Source organism: Macrotis lagotis, chromosome 5 (assembly GCF_037893015.1).
Source record: "Macrotis lagotis isolate mMagLag1 chromosome 5, bilby.v1.9.chrom.fasta, whole genome shotgun sequence".
In the NCBI taxonomy this organism is placed as follows: Eukaryota; Metazoa; Chordata; class Mammalia; order Peramelemorphia; family Peramelidae; genus Macrotis; species Macrotis lagotis.
In genome coordinates, this window is record NC_133662.1 from 13,261,451 (window position 1) to 13,278,591 (window position 17,141).

General features: G+C 33.2%; 1 protein-coding gene across 1 annotated transcript in view; it reads left to right on the forward strand.

Moving 5' to 3' along the window:
- The window catches only part of LOC141489202 (dynein axonemal heavy chain 8-like), a 395,310-nt gene that overhangs the window by 201,728 nt on the left and 176,441 nt on the right, over positions 1-17,141 (forward strand). Inside the window, 4 exon segments of the mRNA XM_074189981.1 lie at positions 3,792-3,945; positions 4,971-5,134; positions 9,199-9,301; positions 16,826-16,930. Coding sequence (XP_074046082.1) covers positions 3,792-3,945; positions 4,971-5,134; positions 9,199-9,301; positions 16,826-16,930 — 526 coding nt within the window.

Below are 17,141 nucleotides of genomic sequence, written 5' to 3' on the forward strand. Positions count from 1 at the left end.
TCTTCTCTGAGTCACTCCCAATGAGAATGAAGGCTCATTCATTCTCCCTCACCTTCCCCCCTTCCGCTCCATAGCATAAGCTTTTTCTTGACTTTTAGTAAAATATCTTAGCCCATTCTACTTCTTGTTTCCCTTTCTACCAGGACATTCATTTTTCACCTATTTGCTCTCTCTTTATAATATACTTTCATATTCAGCCCCCTTCTTTGCCTTGTCTTATATGTTCCTTCTAACTGCCCTAATAAATAAGAAGGTTCATATGAGTTATCAGTTATCTTCTCATGCAGGAATACACACAGTTCAAATCATTAAATCCCTCATAATTTGCCTTCCCATCCACCCTCTCTGTGCTTCACCTGAGTCCTCTTCTTGAAGATCAAACCATCTGTTCAGCTCTGGTCATTTCAAAAGGAAAGTTTGAAAAGTCCTCTATTTCATTGAAAATTCATTTTTCCCCTGTAAAAGATTGTTCACTTTTAGTGGATAGTTGATTCTTGGTTGGAATCCAAGGTCTTTTGCTTTCTGGAATATCATATTCCAAGCCCTATGAGCCCTTAATATAGAAACTGCTAAATCCTGTGTAATCCTGACTATAGCACCATGGCAATTGAATTGTTTCTTTCTGGGATCCTGTAATATTTTCTCTTTGACTTGGGAGTTCTGGAATTTGACTCTAATATTCCTAGGAGTTTTCATTTTGGGTTCTCTTTTAAGTAGTGATCAGTGGATTCCCTTAATTTCTGTTTTACCACTTGCTTTACCCTTTGCCACCATTTGCTCCAGCAATTTTGCTGGATTATTTCTTGAAAAATGAAGTCTAGGGTTTTTTTTTCTGGTCATAACTTTTATCACTTCTGGATCTGTTTTCCAGGTTAATTCTTTTTCTGAAGCAATATTTAACATTTTTTTCTAGGTTTTTCATTGTTTTGTTTTTGTTTTATTGTTTCTTGATTTCTCACAAATTTATCAGCTTCCTCTAGCTCCATTCTATATTTGAAGGAGTTATGTTCTTCAGAGAGCTTTTTTATCCCCTCCTACATCTGGCCAATTCTACTGTTTAAGACATTCTTTTCCTCATTGACTTTTTTTTGGACTCATTTTTCCATTTAACCTAAACTGGTTTTTAACATGTTATTTTTCTTTGGTATTTTTTTTATTCCTTCACTAAGCTGCTGACTTGGTTTTCATGATTTTCTCTTCCTGGTTTTTACTCTACCTCCCTTACATGCTTTTCAAAGTCTTTTTGAGCTCCTCCATAGCCTGAATCCATTTCCTATTTTTCCTTGGAGGTTTGGATATAAAAGTTTTCACTTTGTCATCTTCTGAGTGCATATTTTTGCTCCTCCATGGGGCCAAAGTAATTTTCTGTGGTAAGATTCTTTTTCTAATGTTGTGTGCTCATTTTCCCAGCTTATGAACTGATTTTTAACATGTTTCCAAAGCTTTTGGAGGGTTTTGTGACAACCACAAGGGACTTTAATTGCTTCAAGATCTTGTGAAAGGCTCTGACCACTCTCCTGACCTGTGCTCTTGTCTGTGGATGACCACAGATACTCCCCTCTGCCCTGGAACTGTGAGGAAACTCCCTGGTCCACTCTGTTAGTATGGGGGCCCAAACTTTGACTTAGATCTGAGTATGGGTAAAGTGGCAGAGTCCTGCCCGAGGGATAGCAGAGAGACCTGGACAATATCTCCCAGTCCCCTTACTGTCTGTGAGCTGAGCTCTCTGAAAAACTCTGTCTTAATCTCCTGCTGCAAAGTTTTCTGGCTGACCTTCCTAATTGTCCTTGGCAATCCCAAGGCTGAGAAACCACTGGAAATAACTCCCACTGCCATGGATCTAGGCACCCCTGGAAGGCTGGAACTGGTTTGCTCCAGTGTAGCTGTACTGTGGCTCTTTCCAACCTGGTTCCAGTGGAATAGAATTTTCCCTTGGATCTTCCAAGTTTTCTTGGACCAGAAAATTGTTTTATTCAGTCTTTCTGTGGTTTCTGCCCCTCGAATTTCGTTAGAGTCATAATTTTATGGCATAAGGAATGTTCTGGGGAAGATCTGGGAATTCCTGCCTCCACACTGCCATCTTGGCTCCACTCCTCTTATATGATTTTTAAATTTCTTTTAAAGTTCTTCTAGGAAATCTTTGTTTTTGTACTTGGAACCATTTGGTATTTCTCATTGAAAAAGGATTGGCTTTTTTAGCTCCATTATCTTCTTCTGAATATGAACTGAAATCTTCTCTATCCTCTTTGTAGATATTTTTCAGATCTATTACTGAAGTTGGAGTATTGAATTTAAGTGTAATATTTATGTCTTGAAAATTAGAAATTACTATGAATCTGAGCTTAATTTATTGTTTTATTGCTTGTCTAAACTTAAAGTGATGGAAAAAGTTGATAATTCAAATTCAAATTAGAATGTATCTACCTCCTCCTCTATCCTGTCTGGTTATTAAATATTTATCAGTAAGGGGTGCTGAGAAAAGGGCAACCACCCTCCTACCTTTTGTGTGTAAGGGTGGTATTACTTATTTATATAAATATATAAATAGTTGTAGCTCTACCCCAGTCCAAGCAGGGTCTAGTAGGGTCATGGTGTGATTGTTACAAACCATAGCATTTATCTAGTCCTGCCTAAATGGTAGTGACAATGATCTGGAGCATCATGAGCAGCTTAGTCATTGCTCTGTACAGGGCAAAGTTTTAATCATCATGCTTTCCCTATTTTCTGGAAGTTTTCCAACTGTTTGACTATTTAGTAAATGGGCTGGAAGTGGAGAAATGAAGTAGTTATAATAATGCTAAAAATGGTAAATTTATATAATGTTTTTAACGTAGTTGAAGTGATTTGTGGAAATATGATTCCCATTAAACAGTGAAATTGAGGCTTAAAAGAGAATAAATGACTTACCCATGGTTACACATCTAGTAACTTGAACTCCAGATTCCAAGTCTAGCACTCTATATAAGGGATTTGATGAGAAAGAATTAAGGAATGACAATTAATTAGATCAAAATGACTTGCAATTAACACTTATGCATCAAGGGATTAGGGCCTCAGCATCCCTGTCATCTGGAAAATTCACATAAAACATTCTGTCCCTCCCTTTGTACTGGCGAAGAAGTCTGAATTATTATGGTATTAAAAATAAAATATGTTGATATTAGCAAATTTATGCATATTTTATATATTTCTGAGTTTCTAAATTTTTTGTGTGGTCTGTGGCTTCCACAAAACTTCCATTTAATTTCTTAAGCCAATCCACAATATATTGAAACCACACTGAGAAAAATCACAGTGTGGAAGGAATTACTTTAATTGCTAGTGAGCTTTGAGCAAAGTTAAGACATATTTTTTGGTGTAAAAAAGAAAAATTTTATATGCCATGGAAAAATAAAATATCTTTCAAAAAGAAATAAAATCTCCATAAATGCTGTGATAGAATCTTCCTTTTAGGTTTTTTGGGGATTTGCGGGGGGCTGAGGTTGGAAGAGGTAGAAGATCTCTTTCATTGGCATAGAAGTCTCATAGGGAGGAAACTACCTTTTCTCAATGCAGATTAAAAGGACTCTAGGAAGTTGTGACTTAGTCAGAATCATGTCACCAGTCAGTGCCAGCCAAAGAGCTGTGTCCATATCATACTGACTCTAAGATTGCCTTTTAATATATTGTACAATAAATAAAAAATTGAAAAGTTTTATTTTAGAATTTTTAAAGTCTTATTTCCTCCTTTTAGCTCATTTTGTCTTTTGTTTTATTTGTTCCTTAATTATCTTTAAAACTTAATTTTTTAGGTATAATGCTCCATTTAAAAAGAATATTCAGAATTGGGTATTTAATCTGACAACATCTTCAGATATAATTGAGGAATGGTTGATTGTGCAAAATCTCTGGGTTTATCTTGAAGCTGTTTTTGTGGGTGGAGATATTGCAAAACAATTACCTCAGGTAAATGAATACAAAAACTTTATAAAATAGGAGTAAGTGTAAAGATATGAAAATATTCACTAATTCATAAAGCAAAATTATCAGTTATTTATACTAGTGAAGAGTGGGACCAGTAAACCCAAAGAGTAGAGTCCCTGGATCACTTACATTACACTCTGAGATAAATTAAATGATTTTATTTCTTTTAAACATTGACAAAATTCTATTAATCTTGTAGATAAGAATGGTCCAGAAGGCAGGTGTTAAAAATACTGGCAGGGCAGTTCTCTGAGTTTCTGTCTTATTGGATTAGCCTAGTTAAATTTGTAAGAACTCATCACTGGAAGTTGACCACTAGGTGATTTTTTGGGATTATAGTAAGTACCAAAAATTGTTTTGTAAAGCTGGAGGGATTACAAGATCTGATTAATAGGTGAGTGTACTAGGTTTATTATTTATTGAATTGTAGATGAATTGTGATCAAACTTGACAGTGACTATTTTAAGAAAAATTTTAAGTGGTAATGACTTTATATATTCTATTGACAAGCTTCACAATTGTGTTAAAAGGAAAATTACTCCACTAAAGAAAACTTGAAAAAAAATTAAGCATTTCCTTCTTGAATTGTTAAGCCAAGATTAAGCTTATTTTATATATATTGAGAATGAAGAGAAAATATTTTTCAAAATGTCCTACCCACAGAACAATACTCACAATGATCACAATATTCAAAGTCAACTGAACTCATATTATCTGCATTGATTAATATTGCTCTGGGAGAATAGATAATGAAATACACTTACTCTTCTAAATTGATGGGTAAGAAACAAATAGAGAGCATCATTGTGAAATCTATTATCTGTGATTTTGCTTAACTATTGTTTCAAGAGATAATAGGAAGGGTAAATATGAGGAAATGACTGGCACCAGAACAAAAGACATCAAAACAACCTTAAAAAAAATCAGAATGTCCTTAGCAAATATCCCCAATTTTCTTTTGAAATGAAAAGTGGCAATCTTTAAAAAGGATATTTTTGTTTTTTTAGGAAGCAAAACGTTTTCAGAATATTGATAAGTCATGGATAAAAATAATGCAACGAGCTCATGAAATTCCTAATGTAATCAGTTGTTGCGTTGGAGATGAAACTATGGGACAACTGTTGCCTCATTTACATGAGCAGTTGGAAGTATGTCAGAAGTCACTTACAGGGTATGTACAACTTATCATTTCAAGCATACATTTACTGTAAGAATTATAGAAGAATTAGAAGGGGCCTCAGAAACCATCTCATTCAATCCATACATGAACATATTTAAGAAGGATCCATTTGACCTTTGCTTTAAGGCCTCTAATGAAGAGAAATCTACTTTCTCCCAAGGCGGTACATTCTACTTTTGGATTCCTGTCCTTATATCAAGTCTATATTTGTTTGGTTTTTGTAGCTGCTACCTAGCTACAATGCTTCTAGATCCAAAATCTGGGTCTTAGTCAAACAGGCTTAATTCCTTTTCATGACAGCACTTTAATGCTAAAAGGATTAGTATTTAAGAATGCCTCAAAGAATCAAGCTATATGAACTGATGCAGTGCCTTGTTTTAAAAAAATCCACAAAACAAAATAGAGATAGGAAGGAAATTTTTATTTCAAAGTAAAAGTAAGTATGTGATGAAAGCTTTCATGATGCCACCCTTAGTCTCATAGTCTTCTTTTCTCCAACTAACCTTTACTAAGTCCTTTGTTGGTTCTTATGTTCCATGACCTTAACATAGACCCTTTAACATCCTTGTAGTCCTCTTCTGGAAGCTCTCAAGCTTATTGCTATCCTTGCTAAAATGTGACACCCAGAACTGAACAAAATATTCAAAATGTTATCTAAACAAATCAAAGGACAGTGGAATCATCAACTCTTTATTTTCTAGATACTTTATCTCTCTTAATGTACTAAGATATTATATTAACCTATTTGAATGCCACATCAAAGAGTAGAATATTATTGAACTTGCAGCCCATTAAAAATCTCTGCTCTTTTACAGTTGAACAATCATATAGCCACACTTCTTTTACCTTTTTGACTTGAGCAACTGATTTTTTTGAACCCAGGTCAAAGACTGCATTTCTGTTTAAATTTCATCTCATTGTATTCAGTCCCATGCTTTTATTGTCCTTGCTCTATATCAGTATGTTTGTTATTCTTATTGACTATCTTCCCAGGCTTGGATCACTTTCAGACTCAATGCTTAGGCTGTTTATGGCTTTATTCAAATCATTGTTATAAAGATTAAGCTCTAGAAGGACAAGCATAAATCCCTGAGGCACTCCAAGTAGATAGCTTGCAAAGCTGGCAACATTATTGTTACTCCTTGAATGAATGCATCCAAACCATTCTATATAGTGTTCCTCTTTGAAAAGACTATAGCCTAGGTAACTGAATCACTAAAACCATTATCTGTGGAAATTATCACAGATTTAAAGTTAAATCATACTTATTTTGCACAGGAGCTAGGGAAGACTGATTCCTGTGAAGCAGAAGGGAAAGCAAATAAATAAAATTTAGTTAAAATCAACTTAGATCTACTAGATAGGGAGTAATATCAGTGTAAGATTTCTATCTTTCAAGCTGATTCACAAGCAAATAACATAATTACTGTTTTCTAAATTACAACTTTTCCACCAGAATAACATGAATGACATTGTGAAATATTTTGGTAAAATAAACCTTTTCTGTAACATTCCTTATGTAGCAAGGGCTGTTATGTGTGACTTTCAGGAAAGGCAAAATAGAGCTCTAACATTTCATCTTCCCACCGTTCCCCAAGGGACACTTATTCTTGCCAGCAGAGGAAGCAAGAAGTTTGAGCCAAAAGCTAGAACACTCAGCTCTTCTCAGAGAGAAAATGCCCCAAACTAGAATTATAATTGTCTCCTTCCTTAAAAATTGTTAGGCTAAGGCTATGATTTTTAGGTTCCAGTGAAGCTACTGATTATTTTTTATTTTAATTGGGAAAGGAAGACCCCAAGTTTTACATCCAGGGCTTGACTCCTGTCCTGCCAAATAACAGTTTCACAATGAACACATAGCAAATAGCAAAGAAAACCTAATCCAAATCACATTGGGGATAGGGACATGATGAAGAGTGCCACTTTCTCTCATTTTGACTTATTTTGGATTCTTTATGCAAACTGAGGTGGAATTGCCATCATTTGAAGCTGGAAGCCAGAATCACCCAAAAAGACTGCCCGAATTGAACAGCAACAACAAAATAAAACCTTTCTCTTTTCTCTTGTTCTAACCATCTTCTCACTGCCTCCTCTTATAGGCTCAGGGCATTAGGTCCACCAATGAAGAGAGATAACTCTATTCCAATGAACTTTCAGATTTGGGTTATGCTTAATTGATAGATCTAACCTAAAAATCCTCTTAGAAAAGGAATTGATCCTACTTGTATTTTCCACAAAGTTTAAAATCACATGTTAATAACTTGCCAGTTTTTCTGCTGTTTTTCTCAGTTAACCTAAGTCATTTGGGCTTGGTGACTCCAACTTACTAAAGATAGTTAAACTTCTCTTTTGCTACATCCCTATTATTCTTAATAACTTAATAACTAACCCCTATATCATCCATCATTGTTCATTTCTTTCCAGGCTACATATTATTCTTGTTTATTTTTGTTTTTGATTTTTTTTTTTTTTTAGTTTTTGCTAGGCAATAGGGTTAAGGGGCTTGCCCAAGGCCACACAGCTAGGTAATTATTAAGTGTCTGAAGCCGGATTTGAACTCAGGTACTCCTGACTCCAGGGCACATGCTGTATCCACTGCGCCACCTAGCTGTCCCTTACATGTTGTTCTTGATGAAAGGAAAAATAAAACATGAGAAAAATAAGAATTGAACAGCTCTGTTTCCTCTCTAGCATCAGCATTGTTTTTTCCATCAGTCGAAACAATCGTATTCCTTTGGTCTTCCTCATTTCCTCATTTATTTTAGAGACTTTTTGTTAATCTTAGGTTTCCACACCAATTCACTAATTAGCTTATTCTAAACTTGAATACTTCTGAAACTTTCATTACAAGACTGTAGCTTACTTTTGTATTTATCCTCCATTATTTGCTTTTCCTACCTCTACCCAACTTCCTGTTAACTTTCATTGTTATAATTATTAAAAAATTTTAAATTAGATCATAATACTGCCAATTTTTAGTTTGTATAGGAGCCAAGTATTTTGTTCACATAGCCTCTTCTTTGTTAAAAAAAAAAAAAAGACTGGGGGGCGGCTAGGTGGCATAATGGATAGAGCACTGGCCCTGCAATCAGGGTTCAAATCCGGCCTCAGATACTTAATAATTACTTAGCTGTGTGGCCTTGGGCAAGCCACTTTACCCCACTGCCTTGCAAAAACTAAAAAAAAAAAAAAAAAAAAAAAAAAAAAAAAAAAGGACTACTTAAAGTTTAGCCAATAGGTATTAAGTACCTTTTATCAGCTCTTCTGTTACAGAGAGATTTTTAGTGAGTCAGAATCTATTCTTAAACTCAAGAATATTTATTGATAATCTTCAATCACATACAGTAGTTGATTTAAGTAACCATAATCTCTACTTGATCTGATTCAATTAGAAGTCGGAAATACTATGAATTAGGGAAAGAGATGAACAGAAAGACAGCAAGAAATAGAAAAGTTTAATGCTAAATAAACCCTTTAAAGCAGAATCTTTCTTTTACTGCTTTGCTAGTTTTAATGGCTTTATTGGTTATCATTTATGAGTATAGAATAGAAAGTTTAGGAGTATTGTTTTCATTACCTTGTGTATGAAGTGTCCTTAGGGGACCCTAAACTTTTCAGATAAAAATGACACAAATGTTCAAACGCTTACTATAATTCCATTGGAAAGCTAATATTTCATATAAGACTAATATTAGTCTTGATATTAAAAAATATGGTAAAATATAAATGGAAAGAGCACATTTTAAAGAATTATGAATGCTGTTCAATCATAATAGGAAGTATGGCACTTAAAAAAAGAGATAGAAAAATTTAACTCTCCTTTGCAGAGGTAGAAAAAAATGCAATTCAGCTGTCAGTCTTGGCAGATGTGTTGGTTAGTTTTGTCTCATTGCATTTTTTCTCTCTTTGTTGTTATATGCTAGATCTATTGATTCAGGAAAATGGAGGTATCTATTAAGAAATGACAATTACATTTTTAAAAGATAAAACATTTAAAAGGAAAACATAATGACCTTTAAATACACTTGGTAACATGAATTTCCCTTTATTTTAAGATATTTGGAGAAGAAACGACTCCTGTTCCCCAGATTCTTCTTTGTATCTGATCCAGTTCTCCTGGAAATTCTTGGACAAGCAAGTGATTCCCATACTATACAAGTATGCTTTTGTTATCTTTTATTAAATTTTTTTAACGCTATTTAACCAAAAAGAAAAAAGACATTTTGTTTGCTTTTTATTTCTATTTCTATTTTTAGCAGGAATTTAAAAAACTTTTAGTTCTAAATTTTCCCCCTTTCTGCCCCTCCCCCACATTTTGAGAAGGCAAGCAATATGAATATAACATCATATAAATATGAAGTAATCCAAAATATTTCCATATTATCATTTTAATAAAAAAACAAAAGCCCAACAACACTAAAAAGAAACATAAAGTGAAAAAGTATCATTCTATCTGCACTAAAAATTCATCAGTTCTCTCTCTGAAGAAAACTTTTCATCATGGATCCTTTGGAATTGTCTTGGATCACTGTATTGATCAGTTTAGCTAAGTCTTCAAAAATTAATGCTGCTTGTAGTATTGCTGTTACTGTGTATAATGTTCTCCTAGTTATGCTCATTTTGTCTTGCATCATATAAATCTATCCAGGTTTTTTTGAAACCATCCTTCTACCACACCTTGTTTATTTATTTTTCAATTGATGGGCTTCTCCTTAGTTTCCAATTCTTTGTGACCAAAAAAAGGTGCTGTAATATTTTGTACATTATTTGTCCTTATCTCTTTTCATTGATTTCTTTGGGGGTACAGAACTAGTAGTGGTATTCCTGGGTCAAACAGTATGCACAATTTTACACACCTTAGGAGCCATTCACAACTCTATCAATATAGCATCAATGTCCCTATTTCACCAAATCCATTTAAGCATTTATCATTATGCTTTTCTATGATTTTAGCCAAGCTAATGGATATAAGGTAAAACCACAGATTTATTTTTAATTTTTACTTTTCTAATCAGTAATAATTTAGAGCATTGTTATGTAACCATCAATAGCTTTGATTTCTTCTTCTGAACACTACCTGTTCATAACTTGTGACCATTTATTTACTGGGGAGTGGCTCCTATTTTTATAAATTTGACTCAGTTTCCTATATTTTATTTGAGAAATTTGGCCTTTATCAGAGAATCTTGCTGTAAATTTTTTCCTAAGTTTCCTACTTTCCTTCTAATTTTGGTTTCATTGACTTTGTGCAAAATCTTTTTAATTTCATGTAATTAAAATAATCCATTTTACTTCCCCTGATCTCTTTATCTCTGGTTACAAATTCTTCTCTTCTCCATAGAACCAAGAGGTAAAATTTTTCATGCTCCTCTATTTTGCTTACAATGCTTTTTAAATGCAAAGTATTTACTCATTTTGGCATCATAGACAGTAGAGATATTAGTCTCCTAACAGGAGACTAATAAGGTTTCCCAGCAGTTTTTTTTCAAATGGTGAGTTCTTGCCCCACAAGGCTTGGATCTTTGGATTTATCAAATACTAGATCATTTACCTCTGAGTATAGTAATTTATTCCACTGGTCTGCCATTTTACTTCTTAGCCAGTACCAGATTATTTTAATGGGTACCAATTTGTTATATAAATTGTAACCTGGTACAGTTGAGCTTTTCTTCTTTCACATTTTATTTCATTGATTCCCTTGATATGTTTGACCATTTGTTCTTTCAGATGAATTTGTTAATATTTTTCTAGCCCTTCAAAATAATTCTTTGGTAGTTTGATTGCTATGGCATTGTATAAATGACAAAGTGTCATTTGAATAAAAACAAATTATCAGTTTGTTTTATTGGTTTGGTTTTTGTTGTTTATTCAAGTTGTTGTTGAGTTTTTGTGACCCCATTTGGAGTTTTCCTAGCAAAGTAGTTTGCCATTTCCTTCCCCAGTTCATTTCATAGATGAGGAACTGTGGTAAAGAGGTCACAGAACTAGGAAGTTTCTGAGGCCAGATTTGTATTCATCTTCTGATGAATTTCCTGACTCCAGCCTAGTCACTTTATTCACTGTTCCTCCTTGGTGACTCGCCTACTTATGAGCAATTAATGTTTATTTGTGTGAAAATATTTTTAAATTATGTTCATTTGGTGCCTGGGTTTATTTTTACATGTAAACTTTTTAGTAGTTTATGATGTCTATAATTATTTTGAATGAAATTTCTCTTTCTTCCTGCTATTTTTTGGTAATACTTAGAAATGCTGATGACTTCTGTGAGTTTATTTTATACTGTTCAACTTTGCTATTGTTTCTAGTTTTTTAATTAATTTTAGTTGATTTTCTAAGTATTTCATCATTTTACCTATATAAATTGATAATTTTGTTTACCATTGCTTATTCTTATTCTTTCAATTTTTTCTTATAACTAGTATTTCTAGTACAATGCTTATTATTAGAAAGATCTCCAGGTTATCCTCATAACAGATAATGGTTGCTCTTGGTTTTAAATAGATGCTACTTAACATTTGAATAATTTTTTTCATTGATTTCTAGCGTTCACAATAGGACTGAGTGTTGTATTTTGTCAAAAACTTTTTTATATGTTAAAATAATTTCATGAATTTTTATTCTTTTTGTTATTGATATGGTCTTTAATTTTAGTTTTCCTATTGTTGAATCAACTCTTTATTCTGAGTATAAATTCTATCTGGTCATTGTCTATAATTTTTGTGATATATTGCTCTAATCTCCTTGCTAGTATTGTGTTTAACATTTTTGCATCAATATTCATTAGAGAAATTGGTCTTTAGTTTTTATCTTCTGTTTTTACTCCCTGATTTAGGTATCCAAACCAAATTTGTGTCATAAAAGGAATTTGGTAGGACTCATTTACCTATTTTTTCCAAATACTTTATAGAGTATTTGAATTAATAGTCTTCAAATGTTTGGTAGAATTAACTTGTGATTCTATCTGGTTCTGGCAATTTTTTTAGGAAGCTAATTGATGGCTTATCCAATTTTTTTCAAAGATAAAGTTATTTAAGTATTCTGTTTCTCTTCTGTTAAGTTCTGCAATTTGTAGTTTTATAAATATCCATTCCACTCAGACTTTTCAAGTATAATATAATTGGGCAAAATACTTTAATAATTTTTTCATTTCATTGGTGCTAAATTCATATTTTTCATTTTTATACTGGTAATTTTGACTTTCTTTATTAAAAAATACCCAAAGCTTTATTTTGGGGGGTTTTTTCAGAAAAAGTTTTATAAAGTTACATAAAAACTTCCTCATTCTATTTATTGGTCTTTTTACTTTAAAATTTTAGTAATATCTTTAAATTGTCAGGAGTTCTATTTTGTGGCTTATTTGGGGATTTTTGATTTGTTTCATTTCCATTTTTTTAAATTTCATGCCCAATTCATTGATCTGCTCTTCCTCTCTATTTTATTGATGTACATGTTTAGAAAGTGAATTTACCTTTAATTACTTCTTTGACTGAACCTCTATCACATATTTTGGTATGTTGCCTTGTCATTATCTTTAATGAAATAATTAATATTGCAATTTTTCTATTCCTTACTCCTTCTTTGGTATTAGATGATATTAATTTCCAGTTAATTTTTATTTCCATAGCCCTTTATTAAATATGATTTTATTCCATCCTGAAAAGGATGCATTTAATTTTTTTTGCTTTTCTGTATTTAGTTGTGAAGCATTTGTATACTAATATATATGCCCTAATTTTTATGAAGTACCATGTATAGCGAAGTATAACCATTTACTCTCATTCAGTTTTCTCCAGAGTTTTATCATATCTTAAGTTTTCTGAAATTCTATTAATGACTTTAATTTTTTTTATTTTTTTATGTTTAGATTTATCTGGCTCTGACAGGGCATTGAAGTGCCTCACTAGTATAGTTTTACCATTTCCTCATATAGCTCATTTAACTTTGACTTTGAAAATTTGGATACTCTGCCATTTCATGAATATATGCTTGGTATTGATAATTACCTTACTGTCTATGTTAACTTTTAATAAAATATAATTTCCCTGATTGTTTCTTTTAATTAGGTCTATTTTTGCTTTTTTTTTATCTGAGATCATATTTACTACCTCTACTAATTTGTATCTCTCTGTTTCATATGTATCTTGTAAACAACATAGTATTGGATCCTAATTCTTAATCCATTCTGCTGGAGATTGATACCCAGTTGAGTGTGATTATTATCTTCTTCATCTTTAAACAATTCAGATTAGAATGAAGTTTACATTGTCTTCCTCTCACCATTTTTCCCTTCCACTCTAAAAAACTCTTTCTAATGCAAATCTTTTTTGTGACATAATTTTCTTCTTTCTTCCACTCCCTTACTCCTTTTCCCCAATATATCCCTCTTTTTGAAAGAAATCATACAGTATCATCTATGTAGAATCCTTCTACATGTGCTAATAATAATAAAGTCATTAGGAGTTATATGTTTCATCCTCCCTTATAGGAATGCAAACAGTTTAATGAGTGTTATGAAGTTTTTCTTTCATGTTTACATTTTTATACTTCTTTTGAGTCTTGTATTTGAATGTCAAATTTTCTATTCAGCACTAGTCTTTTCATTGGGAATGTTTGAAGTCCTTTATTTACATTAAATAACTTTTTTTCCACTCAAAGATCCACTCAAATTTTTTTTATTTATTTAAGGCAATGGGGTTAAGTGACTTGCCCAAGATCACACAGCTAGGTAATTAGGTGTCTGAGGTCAAATTTGAACTCAGGTCCTCCAGACTCTGGGGCCAGTGCTCTACTCACTGTGCCATCTAACTGTGCTGGATCCACTCAGTTTTGCTGAATGGGTTATTCTTAGTTGTAATTCTCAGTCTTTTGACATTAGGGATATTGTATTTCAAGCCCTTTACTACTTTAATGTGAAAGCTGTTAAATCTTATGTGATTCTGATTGTGGCTCCATGATGTTCAAATGTTTGGGGTTTTTGTTTGTAATTGTTTGTTTGTTTTCTCACTGCTTGACATATTTTCTTTTTGATCCAGGAGTTTTTATTTTGAGATCTCTTTCAGTAAATAAGTAGATTCTTCCAACTTCTATTTTGTCCTCTGGTTCTAGTATATTGAAGCAGTTAACCTTTGTAATTTCTTGAAATATGAAATCTAGTCTCTTTCTTTCATCATGGCTTTTGGACAGTCCAATAATTCTTAAGTTATCTCTCCTCAGTCTGTTTTCTTTTTTTCTTTTTTGGCAAGGCACTGAGGCACTAAGGTTAAGGACTTACTCAAGTTCATACAGCTAGGCAATTATTATCCTCAGTCTATTCTCTAGGTTAGTTGTTTTCCTGTAAGATATTTTATCTTTTATTTTTTGCAATTTTAAAATTTTGATTTATTGTTCTTGAAGTTTCAAGTCATTAATTTCCATTTGCCCAACTATAATTTTTATTTTTTATTTTCATTTTTTAGGTTTTTGCAAGGCAAATGGGGTTAAATGGCTTGCCCAAGGCCTTCCAGCTAGGCAATTATCAAGTGTCTGAGACCAGACTTGAACTCAGGTACTCCCGACTCCAGGGCCAGTGCTCTATCCACTGTGCCACCTAGACACCCCCCAACTATAATTTTTTTGTTTGTTTGTTTGTTTTTCAAGGCAATAGGGTTAAATGGCTTGCCCATGGCCACACAGCTAGGTAATTATTAAGTGTCTGAGGCTGGATTTGAATTCAGGTACTCCTGACTCCAGGGCTGGTGCTCTATCCACTGCACCACCTAGCCGCCCCTCCAACTGTAATTTTTAAAGAATTATTTTAGTGAGCTTTTATACCTCATTTTATACTTAACCAATTTTGACTCTGACAGAATTCTTCAGTGAAATTTTGTAACTCTTTTTGTATTTAACTAACCTTATTTTTTGAGATAGTACTTTCTTCAATATTTTTGTACCTCTTTTACCAAGCCACTTTTCTTTTCCATAGTTTTCTTACATCACTCCCATTTCTTTTCCCAATTTTTCCTCTATTACTAACATTTTATTTTTCAGATCACTTTTATCTTTTCCAGGAATTCATGTTGGACTTTTGTGACATTTTTCGTTGAGGCTTTGCTTGTAACTGTTTTGATAGCATTGTCTTTTTCCTGAGATTGTGCCTTGTCTTCTCTGTCACCATATTAGTTATTTGTAGTTAAGTTTTTCTTTGTTTGCTTGTTTGACCATTTTTTTCCAATGTATTTATTAACTTTGAACTTTATGTTAAAGTTGGACTCTCTTCTTGTGTGCTTGGTGCCACAATGGTTAGTGTACCTGGCTTTGAGTCAGGAAGACCTGAATTCTAATCCATTCTCAGACACTTGGTAGCTGTGTGACCCCTGGCAATTCATTCAAGCTTGTTTGGTCCAGTTTCCTTATATGTAAAATGAGCTGGAGAAGGAAATGGCAAATCACTCCATTTTCTTTACCAAGAAAACTCAAACAGGGTCATAAAGAGTAGGACACTACCAAAATGACTGAACGGCAGTTCATGGTGGGGATGAGAAGAGCAGTGTTCCAAGCTTCAGTCTGGTTTCAAAGTTAATTCTGGGGGTTTGAAGTATCTTGTGTTTTCAGGAGCACCAAAGTTGTTTCATCTGAGAAATTATCTGAACTTTCCTTTTTACCTGAATTGATACTATTCCTCAACCCCTATTCCCTGAGACAGCAAGTTCTACTCTTTGCAATGGTGCTATGATTCAACAGTGGGTATAGGTAATAGAGTTGCCAAATACTGTTTTGTTTTTCATCCATTAGATTCTCTGTAGTCTCTTTCTAACTACTTGTCTGATCCCCCCCTTAATATCTCTGGATTGAGAGCTCTGAGAGCTGCTACTGTAATAGTTGTCACCTTCAAGGCCCACTGCTGGTATTGCCTTCAAACAGACACTTGTTTAACTCTATGTAGTGTCCCAAATCTTCTGTCCCTCTAATTTGTCCTGGTATTAGAAAAATGTCTCCTTGACCTTTTATGAGCCCTGCTGCTCATTTGAGGCACTATTTTAAAGTATGGATGGCAATGTTGTAAGATATTGCTTGTTTTCTTTCCTTTGTTTCTTCTTTCTGAGGTTTCACATCAGAAGTCAATGATTCAAAAAGGGAAGCAAAATAGTAAATTATAGTCTTCAGATCATAGGAAAAATTAAAATAAATTAAAATTCATCATTTGCCTATTGCTAGTACAGAACAACTCCCCCCCTCCCCTGGCTTACCACTGTACTCTTCATAGATCTTTATTTGTCTTATGATTATCACTAAAGTGGATCCATTTTGGGATGGTTCCCACTTTCTGCCTTTGTTTCCAAAAAAAGCTTGTATCTCAATAGGTGGAGGTAGAAGAAACAGCAATTACATACTCTACTACTTCACTTGCCACATCAGACTTGAGACCACTCCCACTCTATGTCCTTTTAATACTTATTTCATACTTATCCATTTCTTCTTAAACAATGTTATGGAAGTTGTAGGAAAATAGACATTAAACAGAAGTTAGGCAATGTAGAGATATGTCCAGGAAAGAAGGTGAGACCCAATTTATCTGTGAGAAAGTTAGAAATGCTACAGTTGATCTTTTGAAAACAAACCTGACCACTATTTTTACTTCAATAATTTTGTAAAATAGTGATATTTTTCCTTCCTCTTCTGTGTAATGTATTCATTATCTTTCAGCCGCATTTACCTGCAGTATCTGATAACATAAATGAAGTGGAATTTCACTCAAAGGAATATGATCGAATGGTAGCAGTCATATCAAGAGAAGGAGAAAAAATTCAAGTAATTTGGTTTCCCTTAAATTTTATTATTGATTTGAATGCTGTCAATTGTTTCAAGATCAGATAAGCATAGAAAAGAATGTAGAGAGGCATTGAACTATATAAAAGTAAGAATTGGATCTTAGCTTTGACGGTAATTAGCTGTGTGACCTTGGGCAGGTCATATAACCTTTTTATGCTTCAGTATCTTCAACTATAAAATGAGGAGGTTG